At 46.8% G+C, this 15,807-nt stretch overlaps 1 protein-coding gene across 1 annotated transcript in view; it reads right to left on the bottom strand.

The window, feature by feature from the left end:
* Positions 1-9,036, bottom strand: part of LOC116463620 (myocardial zonula adherens protein-like) — a 94,015-nt gene extending 84,979 nt beyond the window's left edge. The window contains exon 1 of the mRNA XM_032146798.2: positions 8,856-9,036. Coding sequence (XP_032002689.1) covers positions 8,856-8,930 — 75 coding nt within the window. The 5' untranslated portion in view covers positions 8,931-9,036. The remainder of the gene's footprint in view (positions 1-8,855) is intronic.
* Positions 9,037-15,807: the final 6,771 nt, after the last annotated feature.

Here is a 15,807-nt window from a genome sequence, read left to right as displayed (position 1 = left end):
ATGACTTTCAGTTGGTTGATTATTTTAGAGGGGTAATCCTTAATGGTCATAATTTTCAGAAAGGGGGTCCCATGGGTCCAATCACTCAAAAGTGAGATGGTCCCTCCCCTGGCTTGAGCCCATTCTTCATCTGCCCATCTACATTCCTCAACACACTTCCTATGATGAGCTGGGCAACCCTTATATGAAGCTCTCATACTGAGCAATACCCTGAGGTATACAAAGCCACAAGGTAAACAGAATGCATAAAATAAAATGCATTGTAACTTGTAAAATAAAACATGCAACTTCAAAGACATTTGGCAGTTGCAGCAGGTGCTTGAGGCTACTGCAGCACCCTGTCTAAAGTTTACTCTTGTCAACAGAGGTGCTTTGATCAAAACATTAAGGAGCACAGCTAGTTTTTCTTTAATAAATACTGACCCACTGACGGACTGGCTGTTCAGGAGCAATTTAAACCCAGCTTAGAACAGAATCACACATCTTCCTTACAAGATAGCCAAATCTATGGTCACGGGGAAAAAAGAAAGTTGCAGAACAAAACATTAAGAATAATCCCATTTTTATTTTTTAAATATACCCTGATAACTTGTGTAGATGTAGGGGGAAAACATTCTTAAGGAAACAGATTTCTGTGTTGGTGGCAATGATGTTAAGTATATGTAAGTTTTTGATTAAAATAATAATAGTAGTAATAGTAATAACAAAGACTGGGAGAAAATATGTCGGAAAGAGACAGATCCAGAAAGAGACTAATCCTTCCACAGGACTGCTTCAGGAGCGGCAAGGGGTACATTCTAAAGGTCTAAAAGGTACTCCGAATCCCTAACAGAAGCACTAAGGACAGTAACCCCTGAACCACCCATAAAGTAGTCCGAGTACGGTCTACCTCCCTCCATTCATTCACCTTCCGCAATCTCTCCATGGGAAAATCTCCCCCTGAGTAACATCAAAGCAGCACTCCTTACCTCCGAGCATTTGATGAGGCTGATCTCCATGGTCTCCTGAAACTCAGATACACAATCTCCAGAGCTGCCCCAGGCTTGGCAGTGCCTGAAAGGCAGGTAGGGCACTTTATTCCCAGGGGTTCCCAAAGCAGCTGGTTCAGGGCTTGTGTTATGAACAATGCGAAGAACTGCATCCTACCCTGAACACCACTGCTAGCGAACCAGCTGTCCCTGGGGGCAAGGGTCCCTTCCAGGAGATCAAAGCAGGAAGCTGGACTCAGCATACTTTATTACTCAGTTACTGAGCACCCACTACTTGCGAAATATTTTAGGGACTATGAGGGTACCACAATGGCAAAAAAAAAAAAAAAAAAAAAAAAAAAAAAATAGCTGTGCCTCCAAGGAGTACATCATCTAGGAATATACCCAAACAAGGCAATCAAGAACACTTGGAATAACCAATACAAGGTGTAGAGAGACAGGATACTTTGTGGTTAAATCATAGTGGAAATGTACTTCCTGGCTTCCAATATTGGTTCTGACACCTACTAGCTTTGAGATCTTTGGAAAGCCACTTAGTCTTCAGTGCTTCCATTACCCTAGTTGTAAAACAGAGCTAACAATACTGTACCCACTTAGGAATGTTGTGAGGATTAAATTAGCTAATGTGTGTAAAGAGCTTAGGACAATTTCTGGCATGCATTAAGCACTCTGTAAGCATTCTTTATTATCATGGGAATATAGGAAGAAGAACACTAATCTTAATGGGAGGTGGGAGTATATGGGAAAGTCCCTCAGGAAGGACCCTCAGGATACCATCTGAGCTGGGTATAGAAGGACAGAAAGGACTTTACAGGTCAGTGAGGTTTGGAGAACCCACCATCATAACAACAACAGACAGCTATCAGGCAAGGCGTTCCAGTCTGTGCCAAACGCACAGATGTTGGAAAGTTCCAAGAATAAGAACCTGCAGCCTAAGCCTGGGTAGGAATGGCAAACGGACAACCAGATAGGGGCTGAACTATCAATCTACGAATGCATGATAGAGAAGCACTGGCTCTAGTCAGAAGACAATGAGGAGCCATTCAAATCTTTGGAGGAAGAGACTAACATTCAAATCTGAGTACATTTCAATAATCCAACTGGTCATTTTTCAGTGCCTCCTGTGTTCCATGCACCACACAATGGATGGAAGGGAAAACACAGGGGGAGTGATCAAGTAAGCTTTGTACTGTCACCACTTTCAGAGCCCCTACAGTGCTTAGCATAGTATCAACACATGATGGGCGCTCGCTCAGTGTTGGGTTTTGTAGTTTTTTTAGGTTGAACTAAAACAAAGTAAGAATATACCTGAAACTCCCTGGAGTGCCTTGTACTTTCTTGAAACCAACCCCGCTGGGAGGGATAGCAAGGGAGGGACAGGTAGCATTCAGGTTTCCTCCACAAGAAAAAGCACAACAAAACCCTTTTTGGCAACTCAGGGCCCCTGGGGAGCTACATGGGTCCCCTCGGGCCCTGTTTCTGACCCTTTTGTGGAGACGAGGGCCTGGGTCTCACTTAGGGGGTACTCTGCGGATCCAGTATCATCATGCTCTCAACTTTGGGCACCTTGGCTCACCCAGGGGAAAAATATCTATCTCAAATAAAAAGGGAGTGGAGAAGATGATTCAGGGAGGTGACAGGGGTTTGCCAAACAGTTTACAAACATGGATTTCCCTAAGGAAATTAGCCAAGTGCATTTACATTTCTCTCAGGCCTGTTCCACTTTGTGACTGTGGGTCCCTGCCCAGCTCCCCTTAATGATAAAAGGTGGGGCCCTTGTAAGTGTGGCTGGGGGGAACAGACCCCACACTCTCTGCTCAGCACAAGTATCAAATCCCAGGAGCCTGCAGCAGGCTGCATGCGGAACGGTGTATGCCCCATCTAGATTAGACCTCTTGGCTCTGCTGTGGCCCTGAACTTGCAGCCCAATTATCTACATCAGGGTGGGGCAAACTTTTTCTGTAGAGAGCCAGACAGTAAATATTTAGGTTTTGCAGGCCCCTGCAAAAACCATTCTTAGCTCAGAGGCATACAAAACATTCCTGCTCTCTGTGGCTGTGTTCTGTACCAGGCACACAATGTGCCCCAAACGCCAAGATCCAGAGAGAAAACACAGGTGGATGAAGGCACACAAAGATGCCAGTGTGACTTGGAGTGTGAGGACTCCCCCGCCCTGCCCCACCACCACTCTGCCCTTCATCCCACAAGGCCCAAGGGACCTTTCTGCAACACTGTCCCAGGAGTGTCTACATTTCCAAGAAAGCTATAGAAGGGAGTAATGCTTAAAGAAATATTCTTAGCCTTGCTGCACATTAGAATCGCCTGGGAAGCTTCCTAAAAAATACTCATGCTTTTCTGTACTTTAAGATGTTCCCATTTAATTGGTTTGGGATGAGGCCTCGACATGGCTATTTTAAGCCTCCCAGTGGTTCTGCGTATAACCGGTTGAGAACCACTGACTGAACCAAAGGGATGAAGCTCCAACCGTGCAGCAGGATGAGGCAACTCGAATATTTGGAGGACTTCCCAGAACTGTCAAATTCCTCACCTGGGCCAGCATTCCCATGTATTTGTCACCCGTTTCCTGCCCAGGTGGGTCAGAGGTGATGGGATGGATTTAACCCAAAGCTTCTCTTCCTGTTTTTCTATTTGCCAATTCAATGTTAACCGTGGCTCCTCTAAGTAGGACCTGGTGATATTTCTGTTTTTGAGTGCCTATTCCACCAGGCCTGGGGAGGGGTGGTTCCTAAGCCCTGTCTTCCTGTAGGTAATCATAGGTAACGCAAGTAATGGTGGCATGCACAGGCCTCTAGGGGAACACGAGAAGGAGGGTTGAGGTTTCAGGGCAGGCTTCCTAGAGGAGACAACCCTTATCAGAGGAGAAACATGAAGAAAAGCAAAGAGGCAAGGAACAGCATTGAAAGCTCGGGGGAATGGCAAACAATTCAGAATATTTGAGAAGAGTACATATAGAGAGGGGAAACAGGACAGGAACGGGCCAAACCAGAGGGCCTAGATGCTACACTAAGGAGTGTGAACTTTTTCCTGGCAGTACTGAGGAGGCTCTTGAAGCAGACAAGTCAGGAGACTAGATTTAGCATTTTAGAAAGATCACCCTGGCCTTTAAGAGTGAAAAAGAGCCAGGAGTGTGGTTGACACTTAGGAACTATCACTCACCAAAGAGGGAAAGAGGTAAACACCACTGTATTGCTCTTCTATGTGCTGCAGAAGTACTGGAACTCCGTAAGACCATAAGGCATGATAAGTGCTGAGAAGTATCTTGGGTTGAAATATTTAACATGGTCTCTAGTTAGTCAGCCCTGGGCCCACAGCTCCTTGAACTCAATTAGACAAGAACATTTGAGGCTAATTGACTTCAAAGTCTTCCCCAGTGACCAGGGCTTAGTGACACCAGCCTCCAGGTCTCTGGTTCAGATATGGATGCACAGCATAGGTAAACTACAACAGGGACCTCATATGCAGTGCTCTATCAATGCTCCCAGAGACAAATGGGTCAAAATCACATTCCATATCCTTTGTAGAAGAGCCATGGGATCTCCATAAATGTCTAGGGGAAATCAAGTTTCCTTACGAGTCTCCAGAATTCAGGTCTGTTCATCCTATATCAAACAAGGCAAGGTGAAAGATCAAAAGCATAGAGCTGGGCACTTCTTTTTCTGAGCCCATAACCATCATTTTTGACTGGCAGAGGTTTAAGCCCTGCCCTTAGCCCAGAGGACACCATGGTTCCAAACCCTCACAACTTAGCCCATCGGGGGCTGGCTCAGGAGGGCCCTGTGAGCAGCCAGCCTGTTTTCTGGGTGCAGCAGGATCCACCTCCCCTTCCCCAGTGGATGCTGCAGCCAGCTTCCTTCCACCAGATGTCAAGGGTCCCACAACATCTGGGTCCCTTCCTCAGGACCCACGGGATGATAGAGAGCTTATGTGCACAGATGTTCCTGTCTCCTGGGAAAGGGAAGTGCGGTAAACACCTGTCTATCATTTACAGGCCAGCTAAGGAGAATTCTTTACTTTCAGCCAGTCAGGCAGCAATGGGACATAGGAGAGGGACACATTAGCCAAGGAACAATGACTAGCAGGCCCATTCCAGTGTTCAACAGAGGAAGCCTTTGCCAAATAGAAATAAATATCAGCAAGGGCAGGCTAGGAGATAGTCCTATCCTGTGACCTTGTTGGGTTTTGTTTTTTTTCTGTGCCAGTGAGGGGTCACGATACCAGCAACACCAGCCAACAGTCTTTTATTATCAAGAGAGCAAGGTGCTGGAGAATATCCTTGACAGATCTATCATTCCACAGCCCGGGATCAGATCAGCTTAGCCAAAAATACTCGGCAGTAAGTATTGTGCCGAAAGGTCGGTTGTGTGGCCCGGTTGTGTGCTTTGTGGGGAAGCCACAAAGCAACACATGCCTTCCCCACAAAGCACACAACCCAGCCACACAACCAACCTTCCATTTCAAAGGCCCATTTAGCAAGACTAACTGGCATTTATAAAATTCCTTTCAAAAGCAAGAAGCAAGGTCAATATTTTTAAAATCGTTTCCCCCCATTCCCCAAGGTCATCTTCTGGCTGTGGTTATTCTCCAGTCAATTTGTCTTCCTGCTGTTGCCATAGATAAAACTATTTTTAGTGCACAACTGGTTTGAAGGGAGTTTTTTAAATTTCACAACTTCTGCTGGTTGGCATCCATAAATGCCTTTCAGAGCTTTGTTTATCAGCTGACAGAAATTACTCTCTCCACCTGTTTGTTTTTTTTTCCTTGAGAGATGATTTCAGATAAGAAGGAAATACAAATTGCAGGTGGCAGCCACCGAACAAAGGCTAACTGGTGGCAGTCCAGCCAGCCACATAACCCTTGGCAGCTGGCTTGCAGGAGTCTCTGCTCAGTGTCAGCTGTCACCACCACTTCTGGTTGGCTTGAATATCTGGACCCACATAGACTGGTTTCCCCTGCAGTTTCCAATTTGATGAGCTCTTTGGATGAACCAGAAATACAATTTTAATGGCTAACATGTTCAAGACCATCAGTTGTCCACCACCAGAGAGGAATAACAGAACAATACAGTATTTACTGAACAACTTTCAATGAAAGGTACACTTCCAATGATTATTTGGTCTACAATTTTATTTTCAGGACATCCTGTTCCTGCATTTCTAAACAATAGGCATTTTGTCCCAAAGCAGGTCCAATTTACCATCATGATAAAGTAGTCATGTGTCACTTAACCGTGGAGATGCATTCTGAGAAATGCATCATTTGATGATTTCTGTCGTTGCGTAATCATCATAGAGTGCACTTACACAAACCTAGATGGTATAGCCTACCACACACCTAGGCGATATGATATAGCCTACCGTTCCAACCACCGTCATATATCCTGGCTGCTGTTGACCGAAATGTGTTTATGCAATACATGACTATATATGCCAAGTATTCCATTGAGATGGTTATTTCCTCCTTTCAGTATCCCAATAATGTCAATTCCCCTACAAATTCCACTCATCCTGCAAGATTAAACTCAAATATCACCAGTAGGCGGGGCGGGGTGGCTGATGCCTGTAATCCCAGCACTTTGGGAGGCCAAGGCAGTTGGATTACTTGAGGTCAGGAGTTCAAGACCAGGCTGGCCAACATGACAAAACCCTGTCTCCACTAAAAATACAAAAATTAGCCAAGCATGGTGGTGTGTGCCTGTAGTCCCAGCTACTCGGGAGGCTGAGGCAGGAGGACTGCTTGAACCTGGGAGGTGGAGGCTGCAGTGAGCCGAGATCGTGCCACGGCACTCCAGCCTGGATGACAAAGTGAGACTCTGTCTCAAAAAAACATACCTGTAGTGAGAGGCCTTCCCCTGATGCCTCAGGAAGAACCTTTATTTTAGCTTCTACAGAACTTTGTAAACTCTTCACCCCACTATAACCATCACCACTTTGTTTGATGTTAGTTTGGGACAATGTCTGCCTCTACAGGTAGGGCGGACCCCAATGCCAGCCCTTTACCACACAGAAAAAGGTTTATGAATATTCAATAAATCAATTAATCAACATCTCACAGCTTCCCACCACACACACGATCCCCAGCACACACACAGATAGTACCTGTAACATCTGCAAATCATGAGCAGAGCTAGAAACCATAAAGATGGGCAGAACCCTAGACCCTTTAGATACCTTCTTTCCAGAAACAAGTACCAGTGTACCCAGGACAGCCCTGCATGGCCTGATCCCGAGCCCTGAGTTCTCCAGTCCAAAATATGTCTGCCATTTTATTCAAAAGGCAAAGTCTTTTCAAGAGTGTCACAATGTGCCCGACACCAAAGCACCTACAATTAAAGAAATACTCCAAAGGAAATGGTTGACCCAAAATCTTCAGAAATGTTATTTGGTATACTAGTCACATTTGTATCAACCCACCGTATTAGGTTAGGTACCCCAACTAATCCCCACCTCTGGAAGGGAAGTTACAGAGAATTTCATGCAATTCATGCAGTCTGGTCACAGATATGATCCTCTCAGGGCTCAGGGTTAGCTTTTCAGTGACTTCATTCTTTTTCAGTTGCAATTGTGTTCAAATTGGGAAAGATTTCCATAGAAAAATACAAACACCCAACTTAGAGTAAGGCCAGGACTGTGGTTGGAAACCCCCTTGGATCCAATGTAGATCTTATTCTATGATGCTAATGATTGGACAACTGGAGTTCTGTCAACCTTGGGCATGAGCCAACTGATGGATTCTGGGGGGGAGTGTGCGCATGCACGTGTGTACACAACCTAAGTGTCTGGTAAGTGCACACACACACACACCCCTCAGAATCCATCAGTTGGCCCATGCCCAAGAGTAACACATCTTTCTTCTAGAGCTAAAGAAAGACAGCTTATAAGGTGACCACCACCACTCACTTAAGGCATGTAAAAGGAAACAAGCAGGTCCAAGACCTACACGCAGACAGGAGGACCAGCGAGGGTTTTGCTTTGGACTTAACCACCTGTTTAAATCTTGAGGAAACACGATAACTGAAGTCTCAATCAGAGCAAAGAGGTACCAAATGATAAGTATTGAATATCATGATAAATGGAAGAACTAAAAAGCCACAAGCCAAGCTCCTGGCAGTTGCTCTAAGGCGTTGACCCTGTTAGAAAGATGGAGCATTTCTTTTACAGAGCATCTGGAGAGATGGGAAAAGATGCCACAAAGATCAAAAAGAAACAGCACTTCCAAAGAGAAACCTTCCCTGGAGATGCTGTCCCGGGATTTCAGTGCTGCCATTGTCACTGTGCTAATATTTAAATCAGACAGAAGAAAGTGGTTTACATAAACCGGAGTCCCACACAGCCGGGCTCCTGGGCGGCCGGCTGCTGTTCTGGTTTGCACAGTGGTGCCCACCTTGGTTAACCCCACTCCAGAATTACCCTATCACTAGTGGATACCCTATCACTAGTGGACACAAGTGATCCCGTCTTTCTTTTAATTAATGGAAGAAGGAAAGTTTGAGTTTTAAATACACTCATTACTTTTGGGTCTCAAGGTAGGGACACTGCACAAATGTCTTCCTTGCTTTTTAAACTTGTGCCACCAATAAACTCGGCTTGACAGAGAGGCAGGAAGGAGAGGAAATCTCTGGGAATTCCATAAAGTCCCCTAAGCCCTCTCCTGCCAGCTGGTGGGCCCCCTGAAACCTCAAGAGGGAGGGTCACTGCCAGAGCCGGCACAGGACCTGGGAGTTGAGCCCAGGGTGGGGCGTCGGGGCCAGGTGCTGGTTCCCGAGCTTTCCCATCCCTAGTCCCCTCTAGAGGGGGCGGCCGGAATGGGGGAACGAGACGGCGGCAGCTCCCGCCTCCAGCTACTCACCCTCCTGCTGGGCGCCCCGGGCGTCCTGGCGGCGCCGCCCGAGAGCAGGGTGACCGTGGACGTGGAGCGCAGCATCCCGCAGCGGCGGTCGGTAGCGGGCTGGACGCCGGCGTTCCTCCAGGGCCGAATAAGCGTGCGGGGCCCGCCCTGAGCGGGGGCGACGCGGGACGGCGCCAGCTACTTGCAGCTCCAGCTGCACCGCGAAAGCCCGGGGGTGGGCCCGGGGGTGGGGCCGGGGGTGGGGCCGGGCCGGGCCGGGGCGGGGCGGGGCCGAGCGCGCTCACCCGACCCGTCAGGCTGCATTTTCTCCCGAGGGCGCCGACCGGGTTAAAGTTGAGCACCATCCTCTCCCAGGGCGCTGCGCCCTCCCAGGGTCAGTCCCAGGACAGACGCCCACGCTGTCTCTGTCCCCCGCAGAGTTGAAGTCCACCTGCCCATTCAGTCTCATGGGCAGGAGACCCCGGACTGCCCCCTACAGCCTCTGCACGCCCTCGGATCACTGGGACCCTCACCCCGTGTCATTCATTCAGTATTTCCTGAATGCCTATTATGCGGCACCGCCAGCAGCCAACCCAGTCGCCTGGCTCTTGGCCTCGGAGAGTTTGCAGTCTGGTGGGGATGACAGGTGCCGTGCTATGGTAGAAGAGAAAATACCGTGTACTACAGGAGCACACAGCCAACCTCAGAGGAGGTGATGACTAAGCTAAGACCTGAAATGCAAGTAGGAGTGGGCCACATTGCCCATATTTATTCAATGATTACTGTGGGCTTGCCTGGCGAGCACTTTGCGTGTGTTACCTCATTTAATCCTCACCAGTGCCCTTTGAGGGAGTCACTGTTGTTACCTTGTATCCCCATTTTGCAGATGAAGACGTTGACTCACCTAGGGATTGAGCAACACAGCAGGTGCTCCACTGGCCGCTCAGTGGCAAAGGTAGTATATGAATCCACCAGTCCAACCCTAGTGCCTTGCTTGTCCAGTCTGCTGTCCCCTAGCAGAGGGAGAAGGGAGTCCCAGGCCCAAAGAACAAGCATGCACAAAGATGGAAGGAAAGCAAGGGAAGGTATAAAATATGTTTCAAGAATTGGAAGTATCACAGTGCACAGGGAAAACAGTGGAAAGCAGAAGAAGGGAGCTGAGGACATCATGAGGAACCTGGGTGCTTAGCTGGAAATTTGGCCTTTATCTTGAAGACAAAGTGTTTTTCAGCAAGGAAAGACACAATCTCTGTCTACTGGTCCTTCAAAGCCCAGGTCAAGCACTGCCTCCCCACCGAGCTCTCCAGAAACCCCTTCCCCAAACACTCATGTTCAGGAACTTAGCAGCTCCGTGGGACCGTGTCTTCTGTTAGAGTTATCTATATGTGTGCCTGTACCCTGTCCTTCTGGAGGGCAGAGGCCAGGCCTTGACCCTCTCTGAATGCCCAGTGGCACCAACAGGGAAGATGCTGAAAAAAAATGTTGCTAAACAGAATTACAGTTGATCCCGTGGAACTCACTCCATTTGCAGATGAGGAAACTGAGGCCAGTGTATACAAGTGACTTTCCCAAAGTTGCACAGCCTGTTCTTCACCATCCCCATCATCATCCTCACAGCAGCTGTGCCTGTGTCCTAAGTGCTTTATGTGCATTTTCTCAACCAATTCTCACAATGCCCCACAAGGTGGGCTACAGTTATCGCCCCTGTTTTGCAAATGAGGAAACTGAGGCCAGAGACATTAGGTTAATTGGTGAACAGCTGAGACTACACCTCTAGTCTTCTAACCCAAGTCCTTCTGCTTTTCTGCTACACTCCTCTCTGCATCCTCCCATCCACCTATCCCTTCCAAAAAGAAAATTGTTCATGAGAGGTTCCTTCCCATTCCACTTCCACGAAGCCCTCTAATCTACCCAAGTCTTTTTCATATTGTTAACATCCTATTCACACTGTTATAGTTCTTTACAAAAGCAGCAGACCGCTCACTAGCTTGTGAGCTCTGTGTAGAAGCTGGATCTTGTTAACATCTCTACCCGTCCAATATCTGGAGCAGGTCATTGACGTGTGGTATTGCACAGTAAATGTGGAAAGAATGAAGAAATTATATTACAGAGTAAGATTTCAACTCACTCATGGTCATGCAAAACAGAAACTAAGATCCTTGCCAACCCAGCTCCTAGGGTGGGCCAGGGACTCCAAGCAATTTGGCAGCTGAAGCAACAAGAATCCCAGGGTTGTCCCAGCCAGGCCATTTCCCCAAAGCTGGCTGACAATCGCCAAGGGCTGTGGGTGGTGTGTCCAAGCAGATGCCAGGCCCTGGCTTATGCCAGAGCTCCTCCCTAATAGGCCAGCACTAGGAATCTGGGGTCATAAGGAACTGCAAGACAGAGGAGAGTGGGGAGCCCAGAAAGTGGGAAAGAAGGAAAATGGGAAGACAAGTAGGACTGAAATCAATGGAAAAGTGGATCTAGAGTGGAGAGGAAAAAGTAAAAAGTGAAGTCACGGTCACTGGTTTCTATTAATAGTTCTGAGAGAAGATGATTTTTAAAAAAAGATTGACTCTTTTCAAAAGAGGAATCAAAAGCTGAGAACTTCTGCCCAGTCAGAAGTCCTCCGGAGTCTGGGGACAAGAGTGGGGAAGAGGGCCAATGAGAGGGGAACAGGGATAAGGGTCTGGTGTAGAAGTTCTCCACATTCCCTTGCAACATGCCTCATCTACTCCAGACCCTCTGAGCATTGGTGATGAAGGGGTTGCTAGTGTTTGGGCTGGAGAGAACAGGAGCTATGACAAAACTGTCTTAGCTGTCATCCTTTTCTATCCACAGAAATAGCCACATAGGCCTAAGAGCAGTCCTGAATTTCTCTGCTAAAGCACAGGTGTGTAGAAAATTCCAGAAGTCTGTATAAGCACCCTTCATTTTCTTGTAATCAGTTACTGAATTTTACCTCCTTCTCCCATCCCAGTTCCTAGAATTATCTTTCATATCTTCTAGGTCTCTGCTTCTGAATTGTCTTTATTGCTTTCTGCTAAACCCTTTCCAAATTCCACTGGCATCTTTAGTTGAGAGGCTTATGATAGGACCGTTTTCTCCAGCAAAGTCCTGAGCAGCAATGACTCATTATTTCTTGCACAAATGATCAAGAGTTAAATCACTGGACAAGAGCACACAGTAGATGAACCCAAGCAATGCTGGCCTTCCTGATATTTCGTGCCCTCTTCACTCTTATATCTCTGAAGCTTCGCTTTCTTTCTCTCCCATTCAGCTGTGACAGCATCCCGAAGTCCTGGCATATTCTCCCATTCTGCATGCCAAACAGACCAAACTTTCACAATAGAAAAAGGACACATTTCCAACCAAGGACAAGGGTAATACATTACAAATCCCCTCTGGATAAAGTAGAACAAGAAACACCCCATATTCACAGGTTGTCCGAGAAACAGGGAATGGGGCCTAGAGATAAGGAAGGCAGGCTGAGAGGAACCGAAAACCCCAGCCAAGTCACCCAGATACACAGCAGTTATAAGCCTGTCTAGACACAAGGGCTGGAACTACTTGCTGATCCACCCTGGGGAATACAAGCTCACTGGAAATCATTCTGTTGGCTTGCCAGTTAACCCAATGAACCAAAAGGCAACTGGCAGAGTAATAATAAGCCAATTCATGGAACAAATATGTACCAAGCACCTACTATGTACTGAGCACTGGGTACTGAGGTGAGTAAGACAGCCCCTGTCTTCTAGGAGTTCACAATCAAACCAGGAAGAGAGATGTGCACTTAGCAAATAAAATGATAGCTAACACTTTTATATGGCACTTACTGTGTTCACAAAGCTTAAAATGCGTCAACACATTTAACTGTCGCAGCAACTCAGTGAGGAAAGTATTGTTATGTCCCTCACTTTGCAGATGAGAAAATGGAGCAGCAGGGAGGTTAAGTAACTTGCCCATGGTTCCAGCACTAGTAAGTGGTGTTGGGCTGTGGGGTCTGGGGTCCCTTCCTCTTAATAAGAGATTATCTTTTAATTGTTCTGAGGGGCTTTCTGGCTTACTAGGCTTTAGCGCACAGGTGCTGCATAGAGCTGGGTTTTGTTGTCAGGCCAGAAAGACTTGCACATAGGATACTTCAGACCATTTTCCCTGATTTCCACAGAAAAGATCTAGCTGTAGGATGGAGTTAAACTTCACAGTCTCATTCTCCAGCCATGTTTTCTCAGCTAATCTGTAGGGAGGATAAATAGTGTTACAAAAGAAGATAAAGTTTTCTAAGTTCACTTAGCCAAAAGCTGTTCTAATTTTTAGATATACATCCCAGGGGTGTTTCAGTGACAGTAGAGGATTCAACTCCCACGGTGCCAGAATCCTGCAATGACAGAACATTTACTGAAGTCCAGGAGGCTGTGGGCATCCCCACGGGCCAAGTGGTACCACCGAGTGTCCAGCGCATCCCCCCGAAACCCCATTAACTGAAGCTCTAGGCGGTCATAGGCATTTGCCATACACCGTCCTAGCTCTCCCCAGCGGTGGACATCTCCAGCCCTACCGAGATGACCCCCACTGCTGGCTGGGGGGCAGATGTCCGGGTGACAAGCCTTGCCCTAATTCACTAGCTTGCCATTTGTGATGTCCAATTATAACGCCTGGAAAGCTCAGATGCAATCCCTATGACCGGGCATCTACATGCCTGTGCATCTTTTGTTGGGCAAAGAAAGCCTGTTGAAGAACAATTTCAAAGAGCTGGGAAATGCATAAAGCCTGAAGGGACAGGGTTCTCTTAATGTGCTGCTCGAAACAAAACAAAAATTTTGTAAACAGAAAACCTGACCAGAAAATACATTACAATAGCCACTAGGTGGAGACAGAGTATTGCTGAAGGGACAGCAAACAATAAGCTGAGTCTGAACTGTGGCCAGAAAGATGTGAAACTAAGCGGCAAAGTAGCCCAAATATGAAATATTGAGGGCAACCCATGTGGTCAGTGTATTTATCGATACCACAGAAGCAGCAGCCAAAAGAAGAGCGGACATATATTCTCCCTCTAAAGAATACAGGTGACTTAAAAATGGTGCAGCAAACCAACATGGCACATGGATACGTATGTAACAAACCTGCACATTGTGCACATGTACCCTAAAACCTAAAGTATAATAATAAAAATAAATAAATAAAATAAATAAAATAAAATAAAAAAATAAAGCCACACACACAAAAAAACATTTCCCCCAGAACTTTACTGAAACAGCGCTGGAACAAGCAGCGCTAATTAACTAGGTAGTCTGGAACTGCCATAGTATTCACTGTAAGTAAAGGGAAACTGAAATTAATGAAGCAGACAAACCTCTCCCCAGGTCATGGCACCAGAAATGTTGATGGCTGATGTAATACCTTGGTTCTTATCTCCTTAGTTTAAAAGAATTTAAACAAGAAACACACAGTAAAAGAAGTACAGAATAATTTATTGCAAAAAGGAGAGGATATTTTGAAAATTAAGTGCAGAATAGACGACACAGTCTGAGAAAGAGATTCCAGGGCAGCCTGCTCATAAAAGTGAGACAGCATTAATTATTGCTGGAGAAACCCTCTTTATGGGAGTTTTGCATGATTATTCATAAGAAGGTGGAAAGAAGTGTCACAGTAAGCATGTTCTGACTGGTCTTCTGGGTGCACAAATGCAGTAGCTGTACACATCTGTGCATACATCATGTCTCATTAGCATCTTAAATCTCCACCCAGGAATGTGTTTTTTACTATTAAAATAAACAAAGGGTCAGCTTGAAGACAGATAAAATCAAAATGCAAATGCTTTCTAGAAGTAAAAGTCCCTACTGAAGATAGCGGGTTTCAAATGACCCCAAGTGCTCCACATCTTAAAAGTTGCTCCAGTAAAGCTGGAAAACTATCTGTTCCTGATGTAACAGGTCCCATTGGTGGCTCTGAGCCACTGGCAAGCCAGGCCTGACTTGAGATGAGACTACTGATTTCAAGTGTAAAATGCCTAAATAGTCAGCAGCTTCAGGTTGCATTTTGGAGCTTGTCCACTTAAACGGGTTGATGAAAATGGCTCACAAGACTCACGCCTCGGAAATGGGGTTTTCTCCTTTGCTCTTAGCAGATTTTGTGCAACCCAATAATTAACATTTCTGATGCCTAGACTTTCACATTCGTGAAAAAGGCGACTTTGAGAGTGACATTTCCAGGAAGCCACAGTCCTTGTCACAATCTGCAGAGCTCTGAAGCTGATCACAAGCAGGCCAGGTGGAATATTTCTCTCTAAAACGGTTGAGTGCGTGCTCTGGCTAGAGAAAAAAGAGGGCTGCGTCACAATGGACAGTGTCTCGGACATCAGGAAAGTTTCCACAGCAGTTTAGGAAAGAAGGCACTGCCCTGGGCTACAGAAGACGTAATGCTCTGGAAGGAACCCTGGGTGCAACGGAAAGAGGAACCTGAGAAGGATAGGGCCAATCGGGTGAGGACAACCCGCCCTATTTGGGAAAAGGTAAGGTATCTTCATAGGGTAATACCCTCCTCAATGGTCAGCCCAGACCTGCCCTCCAGGTGCACCTCTGTACTCACTATCCTTGCAAAGAGTCGGCATAGCATCAGAACTCAGCAGTGCTTTGGACTCTGGGAAGTCCACACCGCTCTGCCCCTCCCTCCAGGGCTAAGCACCCCGGATCCCGGTACATGCTGGGATTATAGTTCTGGAGCCTACCGACAAACAGGCTGAGAGTAGTTAACGGACTACAGCTCCCAGCATATCAGGTGGGGTGCATACCACTCTGACCCTTCTTCCAGGTCTGCGCCTCGCCCTGCAGCCTGGCGCATGCATGCTGGGACTGTAGTCCTGTAGCCCTTTGACCAAAGGGTTGAGAGTGTTTACGAGAATACATCTTCCAGCAATCCTAGGGAGGTGCACACAGCCCGGTCTCTTCCTCCAGTGACACGCATTGTCCCTGAGACTGGTGCATGCTAAGAC

Source organism: Hylobates moloch, unplaced genomic scaffold (assembly GCF_009828535.3).
Source record: "Hylobates moloch isolate HMO894 unplaced genomic scaffold, HMol_V3 SCAFFOLD_45, whole genome shotgun sequence".
Lineage (NCBI taxonomy): Eukaryota > Metazoa > Chordata > Mammalia > Primates > Hylobatidae > Hylobates > Hylobates moloch.
This window is presented reverse-complemented; position numbering and strand designations above follow the sequence as displayed.